Below are 19,096 nucleotides of genomic sequence, written 5' to 3' on the forward strand. Positions count from 1 at the left end.
AGCTGCTCCTTCACTCTGCTGCCTTTTTAAGAGTTCAGGATGCTGTAGCTTCCAACTGTAGCGTGGCACTAAAAATACAAGAATGTGTGCGTAACATTTCTGACTGTGGTAATAAAAGATTTAAACCGTGAGCATAAATTCTGGGTGATTTCAGAACCCCGGCACCCCCGGTCCCCTGTGATGTAGCAAAGCTGTGCAAGGAGCCTGGTACTGGGATATTTCAGTAAATAAGCTGTGTAATGCAGTGAAATATGGTTTGGTTCTTTCTCTAGCCTGACTTAGTTTCCAGTTCTCTCGATGTAGATCTGGAGTCCGTCTCAGCCTGAGCTCCTGGGATCCTGTCACCATGGAGACGGAAAGTGAGCAGAACTCCAGCTCCACCAGCGGGAGCTCCAGTTCTGGAGGAAGCACCCGTCCTCAGATATCGCAGATGTCTCTCTATGAGCGACAGGCAGTACAGGTGAGACACGGTTATGTTCTGGGATGGCATGTGCATCAGTGGAAGGCGGTGGTGAGCCCTTTTGTGTTCTGTGTTGTCGTGTGTCAAGGTGGGAGCATGCTCGAAGGACTGTTATGTTTTCAGATTTAGAAATTTTTGTGCTAGGCCCGATGTTTAGTTCCTGTAGCCTGATACTGTGCTTCATGTTTTATAGGTTACTCCTCCAGGGTCCAGCCTCTTAGATTTAATCCGTACTGTGATCCAATAGATTGATTTTAGCCTGCTGTTCTAGAGCAAGTCATTCAGTTTATCATCCCAGTTCCTCTATATAGTGTATATGCTCCATATACATACCATACTGGAACACTTGTCTGCCTGCTTGAGCACGCATATCCCCAAATTCCTGGAGTTTATTAAAGTCTTGCAAGTGTGCTTCCTGCTGTCTTGGAATACACCTGTGATTCAGTCTATTACCAAATTTGTAGCTGTACTAGGCATTTTGATGTGCTAATCTAGTGACTTTGCTTTTTTCATGGGGTCTAGGGATGGTCTCATGGCTGTTGTTTATTTCTTCATTGCTCTCTCTAATCACATTTCAAGGGCACCCTATTTTTGACAATTGGGTTTTCCTTTCTCTAGGCCCTGCAGGCGCTCCAGAGACAGCCCAATGCAGCCCAGTACTTTCATCAGTTTATGCTCCAGCAGCAGCTTAACAGTGCCCAGCTTCACAGCCTGGCTGCTGTCCAGCAGGTGAGTTGCCAAGGGGCAGAAGGAGAGGAATTGGATTGTTCTCTGGGGAAGATCCAGATAGTCTCTCTTTATACAGTGACTTGTGCACCGAGGTCATCCTGATCCATGATGAGACAATGAGTCCCTAAACACATTGTTTAAAGCTAATACAAACAGCTAGTGAACTGGAAGCCTGATGCAAAGATTCATTTGGTTTTCAGGTACAGAACAGGGGAAGATAAAATTTGGCATCCCCATCAGGAAACTTGCACTTCAGAGGCCTGCACCTTCTTTAAAAAAAAGATTGGTGGTTAAATCAGCAGTGGGTGCAGTAGTGTTTAAAAGCTGTGTTAGAGTGAACCATGGATTGTTACTTCTCTGAGAATAAACATGGTCTTGTGTGTGTGAAATTTCAGGCGGTACCCTCTGAATTTTCTGTCTTGAAACTTAGTAGCCCATGTTTTCTTTACCAGTCCCAGCAAGCGGGATCTGGGGTAGATCTTGTCCAGCCAGGAGGGTGTTTTGTTAATTGAGATATGTTTATACAAATCAAGATATTTTAAGATGCATAATTGTTGAGTGATTTTTTTTTTTTTTCTTTAGCAACTTTGTTCACCTACCAGACTTCATCATCAGTTGGAGACAGATTATGTGTGATGTGAATACAGTTCTGTCTGTGTAACAATATCCATCAGGAGCTGTGCTCCTTGGCTGTTAGTCCAGGATTTAGTTGTTCTCAAAATCCCTACCTGCAGTTTTATAGCATAGAGGGAATAGAATCCTCTCACCAGTTTCGCACAAATCTTAGTTATAAAACTAACTAAACTCATACAATGGAATTCCCATGGGTCATGGAGGGGGAAATCTAACAATATTTACATTCCTCCATGAACCATATGTGCTGTAATCTGAAATTTGTTGCCTGGAGTGCTATCGTTGCATTGTTACTAAAGTGCCTAACTAGCCCGGCAAATTGCTAATATTGTGGGGAACATCTGGGTGTTAACAGTGAATTGCAGCATCAGGATGCGGGTTGTAGTGTGTAGCATGACAAGCTGGGGCAACAGCAGGGTATGTACCCCTGGGTGGAAGGACTGGAGGTCATGCACTGTAAGGATCTGTTGTCCACTGCCTTGGGCAGGACTGAACTGGCTGGGGAAGAGGGGTTACCTTGCTGAGTTGCTGCACATGATTTGTAGGGCACGGCAGAGATTTGTAGTGGTTAGATTGTGCTCCTGTTCTCAGGAATGGGAGAAGTTAATGATGGGACTAGGTGTTCTGACAAAACCAGATATTTGGGCTGGATTGAAAAGCTTGTTCCAGGTACTCATTTCTCTGTCAATCTCTCTTGCAGGCTACAATTGCAGCCAGTAGACAGGCCAGCTCCCCCAACACCAGCACCCCGCAACAGACCACCACCACCCAGGCCTCTGTAAGTAACTGCTCCCTCACACACATATCAAAGCCCCCCTCCCACCCCTCGCCTTGTTCTTTCTCCTCTGTCTTTTAGGAAGGCAGTCAGCCAGGGAAACACAGCTTCTAAGAATGCTGGGAATCCACAAGATGCAGACAACTTTGAGGATTTGGGGTGCTCTCATTAGTGGTGGGGGTTGAGGAGACCAGAGAAGGTTTCTGAGCGGGAGAGGTCTCTTAGCTGGAAAGGTCGACACTGATCTCTCTTTGCTGAGGCTTTGGGGATACGTTGTCATGGATTAGAAGAGGATCAGAACTTCTAAGAAGGGGGAGCCATGAGCAGCTTGAAAGGGAATGCTCTTTTTTTCTTGGTCAGTGTAGTAGTTTGTTGAATGAGAGGAAGTCTGGTTTTGTAGTGAGTATTGAGGAACTGGGATTTGCTCAGAGAGTAGATGAGTTGATAGGGTAGAGATTACTTTGTGGGTTTTTTTCCTTTACTTGAGAAACTGGAGAAAATGATGTATTTCTTTTGGATCTCTTATTGCAGTTGCATGCTAACAATGACACGCAGGCTCAGCATACAAATGAGGTTAGCATCCAGGGCTTTGGCTGGTTTAGATTGTGTAGCCTCTAAGACAAGCCTTCCAAGACAAGAACTTTTTTCTTCTTGGTCCCCTGCGGGATACAGTAAAAAACTGTAAAATGTCTGTTCTGGCTGTACCCCAGTAAGTGAATTTGTACTTATTTCTTTGCCTCCATCTCTTCTTATATGATTTGGGGCTTTTCTCTGTTTTAAGATCAACCTAGCCACCACATCAGCTGCTCAGCTGATCAGTCGGTCACAGAGTGTGAGTTCCCCCAGTGCCACAACCCTGACGCAGTCTGTGCTCCTTGGGAACACCACCTCACCGCCTCTCAACCAGTCACAGGCCCAGATGTATCTCCGGGTAAGAGAGACGTATGCAAAATGTGTCCTGACCATGAACTGCACTTCCTAGCCATTTCAGTGTTACACTGCTTGGGATTACCAACACCTTTGGACTAACTCTAGCTTTAAGGATGATGCACTGTATTTTAAACTCGGATGCAGAAGCTCTTGTCCCTGAAACCACAAGTTTGACTCTGGGCTCAGCTTTTGAGGGTAGATGAGCTTTGTATGGTGTGGCTCAGGTGAGATCATTAAGAACGTGTTTGTCTCTGCTCTGCATAGATGTTAAAGATCCCATGGCACTTCTCACTAGAGTGTAAATGTGAAATGTGTCCTAGACTTGAATATAGCTCACAGAAATAAAACTACTCTTCTGGTTCAATGCTGGAACAGATACATAGTAAATTACTCTCTCCTACCACTGCTGAGCTCAGGGACGTAATTCAGAATTCAAGTAAGTCTAGAAACATAAATCAACATGAACAAATATGTCATCCTTTTAATTGCTTTGAAGTGCTGCTAAACAGAAGACATTAGGCTTGACTGTATAGTCAGTCTGGGGTTTGCCTACCTACTTGAAAAATATTTTCTGTGTCTCAGTTGACTTTAGATACAGATTGTAATGCCCTTCTTTTCAAGCAACCCTGGTCTTGGATGTATGTCTTTTATCACTGTTTCTCAGCCAGTCCTGGATATACATCTGAAAATTCAATGATACCCCAGTCTTTTAGCCAGCCTTGGACAGTCTGTGGGAGTTGGCCCAGGCCCATGTTTGATAGAAGAGTGCTTGTTTCCATAAGGAAACTGTTCCCTGTTTCCTGCTCCTGAGGGTTATGTTCAGTGTTACAGTGCAGGGAGGGTTGGGGGTTTTGCAATCTGTGACATTGCAGCCCAATGTTGCTTTGTAATCTGTTTGCTTGTGGTTCGCTGTCTGTCTTTCTCTCTTCCCCTCTGTTCCTTTCATTCCACATCACCTGACCCTCCCTCAACAGCCACAGCTGGGGAACCTGTTGCAGGTAAACCGGACCTTGGGCCGCAATGTGCCTCTTGCCTCCCAACTCATCCTGATGCCCAACGGGGCTGTGGCCGCTGTCCAGCAGGAGGTACCACCCACTCAGTCTCCTGGGGTCCATGCAGACACAGACCAGGTCAGTGACACCCCCTCCCAGAGTCCTCCCCTCCCCTGCTCTCTGTCACCCCACACTCTGGTCTTTGTCTCCAGATGTCCCTGTATAGCAGATTAGTTCTATTTTATCCCCAACCTGTGTCCCTGTGCAGGCAGGAGATTCTGTTCTCTCTTGCCACCATTTTTTCATGTTTGCTTTTTGCCTCCAGAGATGGGATTCATTTCTGCTTAAAATTTCTGGGGTGAGCCACAGGCTGGATCAATCCCATCTTCACAGTTTGTCAATTGTCCTTGTGTGAAAAGAATTGTTGAGTTCTATGTCCAGTTTTCAGTCACTCGGCAATGAAGAGCCTTTGCCAGTGGTAGTATTCCTTCACCCAGTTGGTTTGTCGTTGAAAAGGTGCCGAAGACCGAACAGGTCACAAGGTCTTAGCTCCTGCATTCATCTACAAGTAATTCTCCAGGTCAGGGAACTGCCATAGCTTCCCATTTTCCTTGTCCTATCCCAGTTCATTCTTGGGATTTCCAGTTACTTCATATTTTTCTTGTCTGGAGCACTTTGAAGGAAAGTCAGCCATGATCAGACTTGAAGATAACACTGCATTTGGAGGAGGAGTAAATTCAGAAGATGGCAGCACCGAAATGCAGAGGAACTGGTGAAATCAGAAGGGCTGCAGGCCATGAGTAGGTCTGTGGGCCTGCTGAGGGGAAAGCCCTGCACAGGGGGAGGAGGCAGGTGGCACAAAAATTTAAAAGGAATGACTGGTCTTTAAAGGGGTATCTCAGTGCTTCTGGAGCCATGCTAAACTGGGTCCTACCAATGCAAAGACATGGCAGGAAGGTCTGAAGGCTGTCCCATGCCTTGGAGAATGGTGGTGTCCTCATGTGCTGTTCAGAAAGTGCCACGAGATCTTTAACTTCCATCAGAGATGGGGCAGGAAGGGAGTTCAGGCTAATGTGTTTCCTGGGGACGGCTGTGCCTGAGCTTTGCCCTGCAGTGTTAGCCAGCTCCCCACACGAGACTTGAAGCATCAATTTAGCCTGCATCCCAGTAGAATGTTTTGCTTATGCGTTCTCTGCCAAACTTCCAGCAAGTAACGTACATAAAGCAAACGGATTCTGTTTTGTACATGTATTTCTAGGTGCAGAACTTGGCTGTGAGGAGCCAGCAGACCTCAGCCACTAACGCCCAGCTCCAAGGCTCTGCTCAGAAGGCAGCTCTGCCAGGAAGCTCCCAGGGTTCAGGCTTACCGCAGGCCACCAGCACGGGCCAGACCTTGGCAGTGGCTCAGGCCTCCTCCGGCAGCGCAGGCCAGTCACTCAACTTGAGCCAGGGGGCAGCAGGCAGCAATGGTGTCTCCGGGAGTGTGGTGGCAAGTGGTGCGAGCCAGACCTCAACGGGATTGAGCCAGACCTCCTCAGCAGGTGCCGCTGGCAGTTGCCAAAGGAAAGGCACGGGGGTGGTTCAGCCGTTACCGGTAGCAGCTGCCCAGGCCGTGACTGTCAGCCAGGGAAGCCAGACGGAGACAGAGAATGCAGCCACAAAGAAGGGCGAAACGGACAGTGGTGGACAGCAAACGGTGGGCATGAATCTGACCAGGACTGCTACACCAGCACCCAGCCAGACGTTGATAAGCTCAGGTAAGTGCAGACCTGTTCCTTCTCTTCGAGCCCACTGGGCTTTTGCAAGAGTGCCTTTTGAAAGCGCAGTGGTGAGAGGTTTTCCAACACGCTCCCCAGCCTCTGGGCTCCCGGAGGCTTGTCTCTAGGGGTCATCCCTCTCCATTAGCAAGAGAAGTTGATTTAGTCCCTCATGTCTTCTGCCAGTAAGCTGTCAGTCATTTTGGAGCTTAATGACTCAAACCAGTGCAGTGGCTGCCTGCCATTTTTTATTGTTGTCATTCCCAACTGCACTGTTGCTAACTTTTGTGCTCTCCTCTTTTCCCACTCTGTGTTTGTATAGCCACATATACACAGATCCAGCCACACTCACTGATCCAGCAGCAGCAGCAGATCCACCTGCAGAAGCAGGTGGTGATCCAGCAGCAGATCGCCATTCATCACCAGCAGCAGTTCCAGCACCGCCAGTCCCAGCTCCTCCACACAGCCACCCATCTTCAGCTGGCCCAACAGCAGCAACAGCAGCAAGCACCATCACTGACCCAACAGCAGCAGCAAGCTCAACCTCCGCAGCAGCAGACTCCACCTCAAAACCAGCAGCAGGCTCAGACCCTTGTGGTGCAACCTATGTTGCAGTCCCAGCCACAGCCTGTGCAGCTCCAGCAGGACAGTCCTTGCCAGCCAGCCACCAAGTCACCTGTTCCAATTCAGTCAAAATCTCTGGTCACCCCCATCAAACCACCTCAGCTTGGGCCTGCCAAAATGTCAGCAACACAGCAGCCTCCACCACACATCCCAGTGCAGGTGGTGGGTACTCGGCAGCAGGGCTCAGGCCAAGCCCAAGCACTGGGTTTGGCTCAGATTGCTGCAGCAGTGCCGACATCCCGGGGAATGCCAGCCGTGGTCCAGCCTGTTTCCCAAGCCCACGCTGCTTCCCCGTCATCGTCTTCAGCTCCAGTGTCCTCACAGGAAGCTCCTCCTCTCACCACAGGGGTGAATTTGGCACAAGTTCAAGGCACAGCCCACATGGTGAAGAGCCCAGCCTCCTCTCCAGTTGTGGCTCAGATGCCAGCAGCATTCTACATGCAGTCTGTCCAGTTGCCAGTAAGTGATACCATTGAGAAGGAGAATAGCATATGGATTCTCTTTGTTCATTCCTAGGACACCAATCGCAGTCCAGGCCCAGGTCAGTGGGATGGAATGGGTAAGGGGCTTGGGTAAAGGGATGTGGAGACTTTTTCCTCTCAAAAACACTAATTCCAATCCAAACCTTGGGGTTACTGACTACAAGCATTTCTCTTCCACATTATCATTCAAAGGCTTGCATGAAGTAAACAGATGAGACTCAGACCCTGCCCCAAATGGAGTACGTGTCCACATCACATACTAAATAACACTTTTAACAATGTGGTGGGTTGACTGGCTGGCTGTCGGGTGACCACCAAGCTGCTCTATGACTCCCCCTTCACAACAGGACAAGGAGAGAAAAATACAACAAAAAGCTCATGGGTCAAGATAAGGGCAGGGAGATCACTTACCAATTACTGTCACAGGCAAACCAAACTCAATTTAGGGAAATTAATTTAGTTTATTGCCAATTAATCAGAGTAGGATAATAGAAATAAGAACGAGTCAAAAAAACACCTCCCCCCCTTCTTCACAGGCTCAGCTTCACTCCTGAGTCTTCTACCTCCTCTCCCTGAGCAGTGCAGGAGGACGGGGAATGGGGGTTGTGGTCAGTTCATAACGTTTTATCTCTGCCGCTCCTTCCTCCTCATGCTTTTCCCTTGCTGCAGCGTGGGATCCCTCCCATTGGAGACAGTCCTTCATGAACTTCTCCAGCGTGGGTCCTTCCCACGGGCTGCAGTTCTTCACGAACTGCTCCAGCATGGGTCCTTTCCACAGACTGAGGTCGTTCAGGAACATTGCTCCAGTATGGGTCCCCTATGGGGTCACAAGTCCTGCCAGAAAACCTGCTCCAGCGTAGGCTTCTCTCTGCAGGGCCACAGGTCCTGCCAGGAGCCTGCCCCTGCTCTCCACGGGGTCACAGCCTCCGGCATCCACCTGCTCCGGCATGGGGTCCTCCACGGGCTGCAGGTGGATATCTGCTCCACCGTTAACCTCCATGGGCTGCAGGGGGACAGCCTGCCTCACCATCATCTTTACCATGGGCTGCAGGGGAATCTGCTCCGGCACCTGGAGCACCTCCTCCCCCTCCTTCTTCACTGACCTTGGTGTCTGCAGAGTTGTTTCTCTCACATATTCTCACTCCTCTCTTCCGGCTGCTGTATTTTCACCCTTTCTTATATACATTATCACAGAGGTGCTACCACCATCGTTGATGGGCTCAGCTTTGGCCAGCGGAATGGTGTCTTGGAGCTGGCTGGAACTGGCTCTATCGGACATGGGGGCAGCTTCTGGTGTCTTCTCACAGAAGTCACCCCTGCAGCCCCGCTGTTACCAAAACCTTGCCACATAAACCAAATACAAACAATAACTGGCCTCTTTGTTGTCTCTCTCAGGGGAGAGATGAAAGCTGAGTGGGCTATGAAGACTGAACTCCCCTCTCCTCACTAGGTGTGGATACCTCCAGGTCAGAGACCGCTTGGTGTGTGGTACCAGCCAGTGACTCTAGGCCTCAGAGGATCCCGTAGCAACAGGGTATGCAGAGGAAAACAAAGATGGCTCATGTTCCACAGGCCTTGTCCATGCTGCTCTGAATTGTCCAGTTAGGGCCTGCCTAACTCCCTGGGACAACAGTACTTTGCCAGCTCAGATATCCTTAGCCAGTTGCTGAGACTGTTTCTAAACTCTGGCTGCTTCTTCAGGAAGGTGTCGCAGGATTTGTCTGGTTGCTAGAGTGGGGGGACAATTCTGCTCTCATTCAACATGTTTCCCCTACTGTTTTGACTCTCCTTCGTTGAAACTGATCTGATCTGGCCAAAAGCCTGTTTGGAAACTGCTGGGTGACTGCGATTCCATTTCTTTCTTCCTGGAATAATCCCTTGAGGTTCACACAGTGTCTTGGTATTATATCAATGGCCCAATTCATGTTGATACATGAAGTTTTCTCCCTGCTAGGCAAATGCTCCTAAGTAGAAGTATGTACTGTGAGGGAGCTAGAGGCATTTCCAGGAGAAGGAACCAGGCTGGAGATGAAGTATGATGGAGCAGGATGCATCTTCCTTTTGCCTTCAGTCTGTCTTGTTCTTTGCTTTGGGGCTCCTCTCTCTGCTTACATGTTCCTCTTTATTCACGCAGGGCAAGTCTCAGACCTTAGCAGTTAAGCGCAAGGCAGAGTCAGAGGAGGAGAAGCAGGAATCACCCAGTGTCACTGCACTCCTGCCTGCCAGGTCCTCTCCTGTGACAGACAGCCCCAAAAACATGGAGGAGAAGAGTAGCCTTGGAGGTGAGGTACAAAGGAGAGCTCTGCTTGTGCGTGCTAATGATCTGATCTCATATTCCATTTGAAGTAGATGCAGCAAAGGTAACTGACTCTTGTGCTGTTAACTTTCCAGATAAGTCTGATCCTGCTGCTATTGCAACCCCAAATACCACCTCAAGTGAAGGAGCATCAGTCACCCCCACCTCTGCTCCCACCCCAAACCTGGCAATGGTGTCGCGTCAGATGGGAGACTCCAAACCCCCACAAGCCATCGTCAAGCCCCAGATCCTCACACACATCATTGAGGGCTTTGTCATCCAGGAAGGAGCAGAGCCCTTTCCAGTAAGGATTCTCTGCTGTGGGGGAAGGAGGTGTAGCACTCTCTTGGGAGGGTGGTGGGCTTCCATCTTTGGACAGGAGTTTCTTTCCGCATGTTCCAAGTCAGCATTTTTAGCCTGAGACACAGACAGTAAAAAGGAAGGGAAAGGAGGGAGGTGTCATGCATGAAGCAAGGCATTAAGTGGTGGCATTAAAGAGAATAAGTTGGAAGGAGTAAAACAAGTGTGATGGGAACTGTTTTCTCCGGTAGTCTCCAAAGAAATAATTTCTGCAGGAATTGTAAGAAGGTTCTTCTCTCTGATTATTAGTGAGGGAAAGATGCACTGCATTTTGAACAAGCAGCAATTGAAGTTAAAGCAAATAAGGGGAAATGCAGTTACATAGAATTGCAGGATATTCAAGATAGTACTTGGTCATCTTTGAATGAACCACCAAGCCTGTGGGTCAGGAAGGAGTAATAACTTTGTTCAGCATCTCTCCTTCCCTAGTAGGCAAAGGGATTCTTCTGAGCTGTAATAAGGTATGAGTGGCATATACCTTGCAGAGGGTGATGGCCACAGAGAATCCTTTACTGATGGGCCCAACTCTTTCTCTTCCTGTCCAGGTGGGTTGTTCTCAGCTGCTGAAAGAATCTGAGAAACCGCTGCAGGGAGAGGCTCCTTCTGGACAGAATGAAAACCTGTCCAGCAATTCTCCGGGAGGGGACAGCGCTTCTATGGGTGAGTTTCAGCACCAGGAGGCCTAGCTAGTGTTACTGGAAGTTTCTGCTCTCTGATACTGTATTACTAACTTTATACATTGTGGACTTGTATGCCTTCCTGCTAACTCCTTAGAGACTCAAGCTATAGACCTAGGATCTCCTTTTCTTGAGTGCCAGAATACAATACTTTTTTGTTGCTGTTAATATGATCTAACACACCCTGTGTCAGTAGTAAGCAGGAGAGTCTGAACTGTACCTGTCTCTAATGACTCTGAAGGCTGTGAAGGATGTGTGGACACAACAGAGAGTGCAGTGATGGAGGTTTCCCCCACAGCCTTGTAGGATATGATGGATATGCTATTTTTTGCTTGTTCAGCGAAACGGTACTGACAAAGAGAAATAAACTGCTCTGTTCAATATCCTGGGGTCCTAATTAGTGGAGCTTCTGCCTCTTTTTCCCTAGCTTCTTCCCCAAGCTAAATGTTTAGTAAATTCAGTACAGAATAGTGCTTGGAATCTGTCTGCTGAGAAGAAGAGTAGTGGAATGGGGAATCATTGTATATGATCTGCTTCAGTTCAGGTCATCAACTGGTGTATCTCTGTATCTCACTAGAGCTTGATAAGAAGGCAAACTTGCTGAAATGTGAATACTGTGGGAAGTATGCCCCAGCAACCCAGTTCCGTGGCTCCAAGAGGTTTTGTTCCATGACCTGTGCTAAAAGGTAATAGCAAGACATAATCCTCCTTTTCTCTGACTATACATTCTTTGGAACTGGGCATGTGCACCTTCTCCAGGTAGTGTACAACACTTCCGTACATCTGATCCTCCCCCCATGGGATGCACTGGCCACAGAGATCCTTTAGGACTCCAAATGATTTGTGAATGCTTCTAGGTCTGGAGAGGTGGATGTGGTGTTGAGTGTAAACAGGATTTCTGACTTGCTCAGAACATGAAATGGGAAGGGGGAAGTCCCAAACAACGTCTCTTCAGTCTAATGTACATTTGACTGACAAAATGAATGCATACTGGTAGCTGTCTGCTGCATTGGTACTAGACAAAGACATGAGGGAGTGTTGGGGAAAAAACCTGGGGAGAAGTTAGGCTAGTCATTGCTGCCGCCTATTGATAGCAGAGTGCTTGTTATGGGTCTTTTTTCCCTTAGGGGAATCACTTAATTGACCCTTCAGATGTTAGATCAAGACTCTGGTGTCCAAATATTGCTTGTGTCAGAAGTCTGGACTCGTCCCTTCCAAGGGGAAGTCTTAGAAGGAGGAACAACAGAACTTGATGGTAAAGAGGGGTTTTATCCCCATCTAGAGAAAGGAGAAGTAGTAGGTTTAGATAGTTGCTGTTTCCTAACTGCTGCTCTGCTTCTACTTATTTAAGGTACAATGTCAGCTGCAGCCATCAGTTTCGGCTGCAGAGAAAGAAGATGAAGGAGTTCCAGGAAGCGAACTATGCTCGTGTGCGCCGACGGGGACCACGGCGCAGCAGCTCTGAAATTGCTCGAACAAAGATCCAGGGCAAGCGCCACAGGGTAAGGACATAGTCCTGTCTGCCTCTGTCAAGGCAGATCTCAGTGTAATAGTTGTCACTGCTGGATGTACCACTTTCTCACAGCGGATGTAGTCATACAGGATGTGCCAAGTGCACATTGACACAGTTGTGACACAAGGCACAGTGAGCTGTTCTAATTGCTCATCGACTGCAAAAAGTGGATTCACATTTGTACTTGTTCTGTTCACTCTGTTCACTACTGCGTGTGTCTCAGAGATCTCGGTGAGTGAGATCAGCTGACAGCCTTGGTAGAAAACAATCCACTTTTCCCGTTTGATTAGCGTTCTTCCACATGAATGATTTGAATCAGATTATAGAAGAATCGGATGAGCTTCAGAGCTGACATGAGGAAGAGGAATGGACTGCGGGAGGATGGGAGAAGGAAGAGGAAGGGAGGCAAGAGTAAAGTCTCCCCTTTCTGGCATCAGGGAGCTCTTGCATCAGCTGCTCCTGGACCAACAGCCTGAGACAGTTGCCCGAGACTGTTGGGACAACTTCTGCTGTTCCCAGTGTCTTGTTTTGCACCTAGTAATTGTGAATTTCTTACGAAACACCTTTTTTTTCTTTCTTTCTTTCTTTCCTATGGGCTTATAGGGCCAGGAGGACTCGAGTCGAGGCTCTGATAACTCCAGCTATGATGAAGCTTTGTCCCCTACATCTCCAGGACCCCTGTCAGTAAGGGGCAGTCATGGCGAGAGGGACCTGGCAAACTCTAGTATGGCCCCACCTACCCCAGATCTACATGGCATCAACCCAGTCTTCCTGTCCACCAATCCCAGTCGTTGGAGTGTGGAGGAAGTGTACGAGTTCATTGCATCGCTGCAAGGTGAGGTGAAGATCCTCTCCTGCAGTCCTGTGATCCAGTTGGATGGGGAAATTTGTTGGCTCTCTTTCTGGAAAGAAAGTGGTGTCAGTGGCGCCTAGTGCTTTTTATCGTACTTTTGTACTTGTTTCTGATTTTGGAGTAGGTCACACGGATGGATGAGTTGTACTCCCCAGGCAGCCTGTGGAATAGAGTGGGGTTGGTTAGATTCCTAGCTTGCTTTCTATACCTGCCAGAGGTCCAAGGAGTAGGAACAAGGTGAGTGCCCAAGGCACATCTGTTTCTCAGTGCTGGGGTTTTTTTTGGTTTCACAGGGTGCCAGGAGATTGCTGAGGAGTTTCGGTCACAAGAAATTGATGGCCAGGCCCTGTTGCTTCTGAAGGAGGAACACCTCATGAGTGCCATGAACATCAAGCTGGGACCAGCTCTCAAGATCTGTGCCAAGATCAATGTCCTCAAGGAGACCTAACAGCTCTGAAGCCAGAGGTCTCACTTTTGCTCTGACCCCAGGGCAGCTGCCAGCTTTGGAGCATCCTGCTGCGGCGGGGAAGGATGGGACAGTCCCCTGTGGTCTTTCATTCAAGAAGAATGAGAAGGAATTCAAGTGATTGAAACTGCCGTACACAAGCCCATGTCTTGGTCTCTTAATGGTGCTACAAGTGGGAGGAAAACTCCCACCTGGGGCCTTGAAACACCTTTCCTTCTTCCTGATTTTGAATAAGCCTCTCCCGTGTACTACATAAAGATGGGAGGGGGACCTCTTTCTGTCTTAGCAAACTTCTGAAAGGGAACTGCCCTCGCCCCTTTTTGCTACAGCAGGTCTGCTAGATCTTAGTTTTGAATCTTGCTGTGCCAGAACTTGAGGCATAGGAAGAGCCAGCCCCACAAGGACATTGGGAGCAGCTGTGCTTGGGGCATTTAGGAAAGGGAACTAATAAATTCCAAGTGACAGAGGTGGACAAACAAGAATTTGAGCAAAAGGGGCTGATGCTGTTCCACTCTTAAAAAAAAAAAACAAAACACCTAGGCTGTTCATGAACTGGGTTTAATAGCCATTCCAGCATGCATACCAAACTTGAAGGCCCGTGGCAATAGGAGCTGCCTTAGCTTTACTGTCTCCTGTAGAGATGCAGAGTGAAGACAAAGTGTTGCGCAGCTATTTGCTCCAGATGCTCCTCTCTGAACCAGAGGAGGATTTATTCTGAGTACTTATGACAAGGTGATGGGAAAATCAAAGGGGAGGGGGATTGTCTTACATTAGGGAACCCTGCAGCACTAGGTTTGTCTCCCCATTGTGCTAGGCCATAATTTACAGATCCAAAGCAGCCTCCAGAAGCGCCAAGGCTCTTCATAAAATGGGCTGGGGTTTTGGTTTTGGGGGTTTTTTTTTGTGTTCTCTTATCAGTTTGTATTATTTTTGTGTCTGTCTTTATTATCCTCAGGAGAGCTTATGAGACAAAGTTTAAGCTGGCAGGATTGTATTGTCTGCCTCAGGCTCTTTTTTTTTTTTTTTTTTTTTGGTTGTTGTAAAACAAGTATTTCTCTTCCTCTGTTAAAAAAAAAAAAGGCAAAAACACACCCTCCAACAACTGAATGCTAATCCTTTAATGCTCCTTCGCCTTTCTAAGGGGTAGAATTATGTTATAGGCGAGTCCCTCCCTTTCAGCCCCTTCATGTTTGGTTTTTTTTAAGGACCAAATGCGGTATTCTGAAGTTTTGTTACCAGATTGCCAAAGGTGAAAGCCTGAGTAGAGTGCTTCTCTTCCAGAAGCACCTCTGCTTCAAACAAACAAAAAACCTGAAGAAATTACGCAAAGCATGAAGAGGTAAGTGCCCCCTAGAGCCAAATACCTGAAAGCAAGATGATTTTATAAACCATGTGTCTCAGCTTTTCTGTTTTCAGAAGTTTCACGTGAATATTTGAGTGAAACGTAAGACTGTTCTGTGTGGAAAGCACCTACTGTTGCAGGAAAGCTGTAGTGGCAAGGGAGGAGGCCTGATAGCATAGGTAGGAAAACATTAGAGATCTTTGGAATGGGCTCTTTATTGACCCATGTTAGAAAAAGAGAGGAGGGAAAGTGCTTAGAAGATGGATAAAATGTGGCAGCAGCTTCCTAGTCTTAACTGTACTGTTGAATCTCACTTTAATGACATCCTTGTTCCTGTGAGAGAAGACTTCTGAGACTTCTTGAATCAAAATAGGGCCAAAGGAAGCTGCCCATGCTTGCACTGATAACGCTATTTGGTCTGATGTAATTTGGGGGCAGGGAAGGGGGAGGTTAAAATCTCTAACCATAATCAGCAGAGGAAGGCTGCCCTTAAACCACTTTATCCTTAGCAGGTGGGGTGTGATAAAACTCCTGTTTAGTTTGACCCTTGGCAGGGTACGCAGCCAGCTAGCCTGCCTATGTTACTAGCTAATTCTGAGGACCAGATTTTATTTCAGTCAAATGGGAAGGCTTCACTTCTTCATTTCATGTTCAATGTTCTTAATAAAAAAAATGCTTGTTCAGGCTTTGCAGGTCTGGCTGCTTTTTAACACCCCCATCCAACCTGAACATTAATCTAGTGTTTGAGAAGTACAACCTCCATCAAAAAGTTACTTTTGATTTTTACTGCTGCAGAGAAACTGTTCCCATGCATAACTACCTGAGCTTTTAAAATTTCAGTTGTTAAAGATGTGTATACCCCTCCTTCTTAAGCCCTAACGAAACTGGAGTGATACAAGGTGGCAGTGAAAAACACATACTAACAAGAAGAGATCCATTCCTGGCAAAAGAAGTTCAGGCACAAGGCACCACACACTAAGGACCCTTGGATAAGTAAGATGCTCTGGCACCAAAGAAAGCTCCTGTTACATCAGCACAACACTTCACCAGGTTTTTTGGTCATTTTATTTTTGAAAGTTGTGTTTTGTACAAAAAAAATTACCTTAAACACCACCATGAAAAACAGTAGCAACAGACTTAGTGACTTCCTATTTTTCCCATGTTATGAGAAAGATTGAGACTGTAACAAAAGTCAAAGAAAGCAGGAATTGTTTGCCCACTCCAAACGCAGCAAGAAAGCAGGGCCACCCCTTTTCCCTCAATGTCATTGTTCAGACTGCTTTGGTAGTATTAAAAATGCAGGAACCTTGTCTGTACTCTGCCGTTAGCAGTAGTGGCTTGCTTATTCACAGTCTATGCCCTCAAGACTGAGGACAGTTCTCTGCCAGTTTACAATAGGGCAGAATGGGATTGCTTAGAGTCTAGCCCCTCACATAAAAAGCAATTAGGAATCAAGGTGCCAAGTTCCTGAAGGTTCCAATTGAGTCTTACAACTCAGCTGTACCTGCTTTTCACCAGGGCCCCAGGAGGTTTCTCTCACTCCCAGCCAGTAGCAGTACGCAAGTACCATCTGCACAGGGCAAGTACCTTAAGACTGGTCTGCACCATGCTTAAGGGGACAGCGACTTATGAAAGCTGACCTTGTAAGCGTGGGAGTCCCTTATGCAGTTTTTAATGTGTTGGCATTCTTGTCCTTGGCTTCTATGGTTCCTTTTTTATAAAAATAAATTCTGGTAGCTTCACGGGAAAAGCCCTCTGCCAAACAAGGAACTTTTGGAGAGCATGAAAGCACAAAGCTGACAGTGACTGAACTGTGTGGGCAGTCACCTTGGGAAGCAAGTAACAGAACACAAGTGACAGCTACCCGTCTCATTTTGCCTTGATGTCAGTTTCAGTTTCAGCAAATGTTCCCTTTACTTAGCAGCACATCATTTCCTTTTGCTTCTCAGTGATTGACTGAAACAATATTTTGACTGAACTGGAAAGTCACAAGACTGTATTTAACTCCTATAGTTTTTTAGCATTGCCCCTCTCCAGTCTGAGAGGATGGCATGCATCCCTTTACATCTGTTGAAGGAAACCGGTGTGTACTCTTCAACATATTGCCATTAGGAAAAGAAAAGACTGCAGAGGTGCTAATGCCTCTTCCACCCCCACGGAGTCTGGCGTAGAGCACTCTGCGCAGGATACGCTGGCAGAAACAGTGCGTAACAGTGCAGAAGCTAGGAAAACTGAAAATGCATTCAAAGAAAAAGAATTCCAGTGTCTTACAGATCCTGTAAACCCTAGGGGGGGAGGAGAGAAAGACACAAAAGATCTCTCCTACAGTCTCAGCTGTTTTAACCCACTGCCTCATTTTCCTTCCTCTTTCTGCACCCACCCATGGCCTTTTTTTCCTCTCAGTGATTCATCTCCCATTCCTGAATATTGCTTTCTTGCTGTCTTCTACTCAACTCTCAGCACTTTTTCCTCTCCCCAGCTGTGCTGCATTTTTGAAAACCTAAACCAGCATTATATTCATAAGACATGCCTTCAGGGACCAGTGCTGTTCACACCCAGAGGCATCCATGGGAATTGACACACCAGAGACAGCAAAAGCAAATAGTGTAAAGAAAATCAGAAGTGAGAGAAGGAGAACTGGCTGGGAGGTACCTGGCTAAACAAGTGCTGGGGAGATGGGGAGAAAAGAACTCAGTGTTGAACGCCTATCACATTGGTAGCAAATGGTCATCCCGTTCTTCCGACTCCTCACCCAGCTGGTCATCACCCACACCACGGTATGCAGCTGGCGCATTTCGAGGCTTAGATCGGCAGACAAAGTCACAGCCATCCTACAAGCACAGGATATTGCACCGGAATCAGACTGTATGCAATCCAAAGCAAAGCAGCTTCTGTGATTTCTCTTTTGCTAAGGGATTATGCCTACCCCTGTGCTATCTGGAACCGGTCCCCAAAACTGGTCTTGACAAGAGAAGCACGCATACAAACATCCTACTCGGTCCTGAAAGCTCTGGGCATACTGATTAACAGTATGCAGCAACATCATGCTGAGACAAGCATGGAGGGTAAGTGGCACTGCCTACAGTGACCAAGGAAGTGTCTCAGAGACTCAGACATGAACATTTCACAGTCCCCAGCTTAACATTCCTACCTGGAATGTGTTAGTCACTAATGAGCACGTGTTCTAGTCTGTTACATAGCAATCACAGGATATCAGCAGGGAATCAGACTCAGCAAAGATTCAAAAATAGAGTACTCAGAAGAAAAAAAACAAACAAAACCCAAAACCCAAACAAAACAGATATCCTCTTCTTCTGCCTCAGGGTACACTACCCTCTACCCTGGTGGTAGGTACCAAGAGACATAGTCCACGAAGACAAGGCAGATGCCTTTTCCTCCTGTCCTAACATATGGGCCAGGCTGGGAATATACAGGGATTTTCACTCACCGCCACTAGATTTCCCAGGTCTTGCCAGAAGGCAAAGTGAGGAAACTGCTCCATGCCCTTTGCTCCCACTACAAGGCGCTGGTAGAGGAACCCACCAATGATGTAGATTGCAATCAGTGAAGCAAACCTAGAGGGCAGAATAAAAAATCAGAGCTGAAGAAATCCTACAGACAACCTCTTCCAAGCCAGCTACCTGCCTCAGATTGGTATTGGAGCAAGTAGCTGAGCACCACTCAAGAACAGAGCTATAAACAGAGACCAGACCAGAAACGGTCCCCAAAAATATTGACCTGCTAGTATAAATCTTTCAGCAGCATTACATGAAGTAGTGCCTCTAAGCACAAACACAGAAAATGAGTCAAGGCTCCTGGTCTGAATTCCCAGCTCTGGCAAAGAGCTGTTGTACAATTTTAGGAAGTCACGTCTTAAATGTTTCAGTACACTTGTCTGTAAACTATGAAGGAGGATGCCTACAGGGAACAGAGAAGCTCTGCAGCATCATGCCTTGAGCAAGAGCTTTTGTCCAAAAAAGCTCAGAGGCATAGTAACATCTAACGGTGGCTGTGAATAGGTATACCACAACTATCTAGTCTAGTATAGCATTTGGCACTGGAGACTATGGCCCAGACACGAACAGCTCTTCCAATGACTCACGTGATCAGTAGAATGGAGCCAACGCTGAGGTGGGAATCCTCAGCTGGACAAGCCACGCTGCTGTCCATCTCAAAGAGGTAGAAACAGTCCTGCTCCTTTTCCCGC

The 19,096-nt window shown here is 47.2% G+C and overlaps 2 protein-coding genes across 2 annotated transcripts in view; one reads left to right on the forward strand and one right to left on the reverse strand.

Annotated features, from left to right (window-relative positions):
• The first annotated feature begins 317 nt into the window (after positions 1–317).
• On the forward strand, positions 318–14,412 carry PHC1 (polyhomeotic homolog 1 (Drosophila)). Its single transcript, XM_009587092.1, has 14 exons — positions 318–460; positions 1,079–1,189; positions 2,523–2,600; positions 3,379–3,528; positions 4,502–4,657; positions 5,778–6,276; positions 6,599–7,359; positions 9,517–9,664; positions 9,774–9,982; positions 10,584–10,698; positions 11,293–11,401; positions 12,067–12,217; positions 12,832–13,063; positions 13,375–14,412. The coding sequence occupies exons 1-14, from the start codon at positions 347–349 to the stop codon at positions 13,527–13,529; spliced, it is 2,988 nt and encodes a 995-aa protein (XP_009585387.1). The 5' UTR covers positions 318–346; the 3' UTR covers positions 13,530–14,412.
• Positions 14,413–17,361: 2,949 nt separating this feature from the next.
• Positions 17,362–19,096, reverse strand: part of M6PR (mannose-6-phosphate receptor (cation dependent)) — a 2,736-nt gene continuing 1,001 nt past the window's right edge. Inside the window, exons 4-6 of the mRNA XM_009587103.1 lie at positions 18,992–19,096; positions 18,338–18,464; positions 17,362–17,720 (exon numbers count right to left, since the gene is read on the reverse strand). The exon at positions 18,992–19,096 is cut by the window's right edge and continues 35 nt beyond it. Of these exons, the coding sequence (XP_009585398.1) occupies positions 17,598–17,720; positions 18,338–18,464; positions 18,992–19,096 (355 nt within the window). The 3' untranslated portion in view covers positions 17,362–17,597. The remainder of the gene's footprint in view (positions 17,721–18,337; positions 18,465–18,991) is intronic.

This window comes from Fulmarus glacialis, unplaced genomic scaffold (assembly GCF_000690835.1).
Source record: "Fulmarus glacialis isolate BGI_N327 unplaced genomic scaffold, ASM69083v1 scaffold26480, whole genome shotgun sequence".
In the NCBI taxonomy this organism is placed as follows: Eukaryota; Metazoa; Chordata; class Aves; order Procellariiformes; family Procellariidae; genus Fulmarus; species Fulmarus glacialis.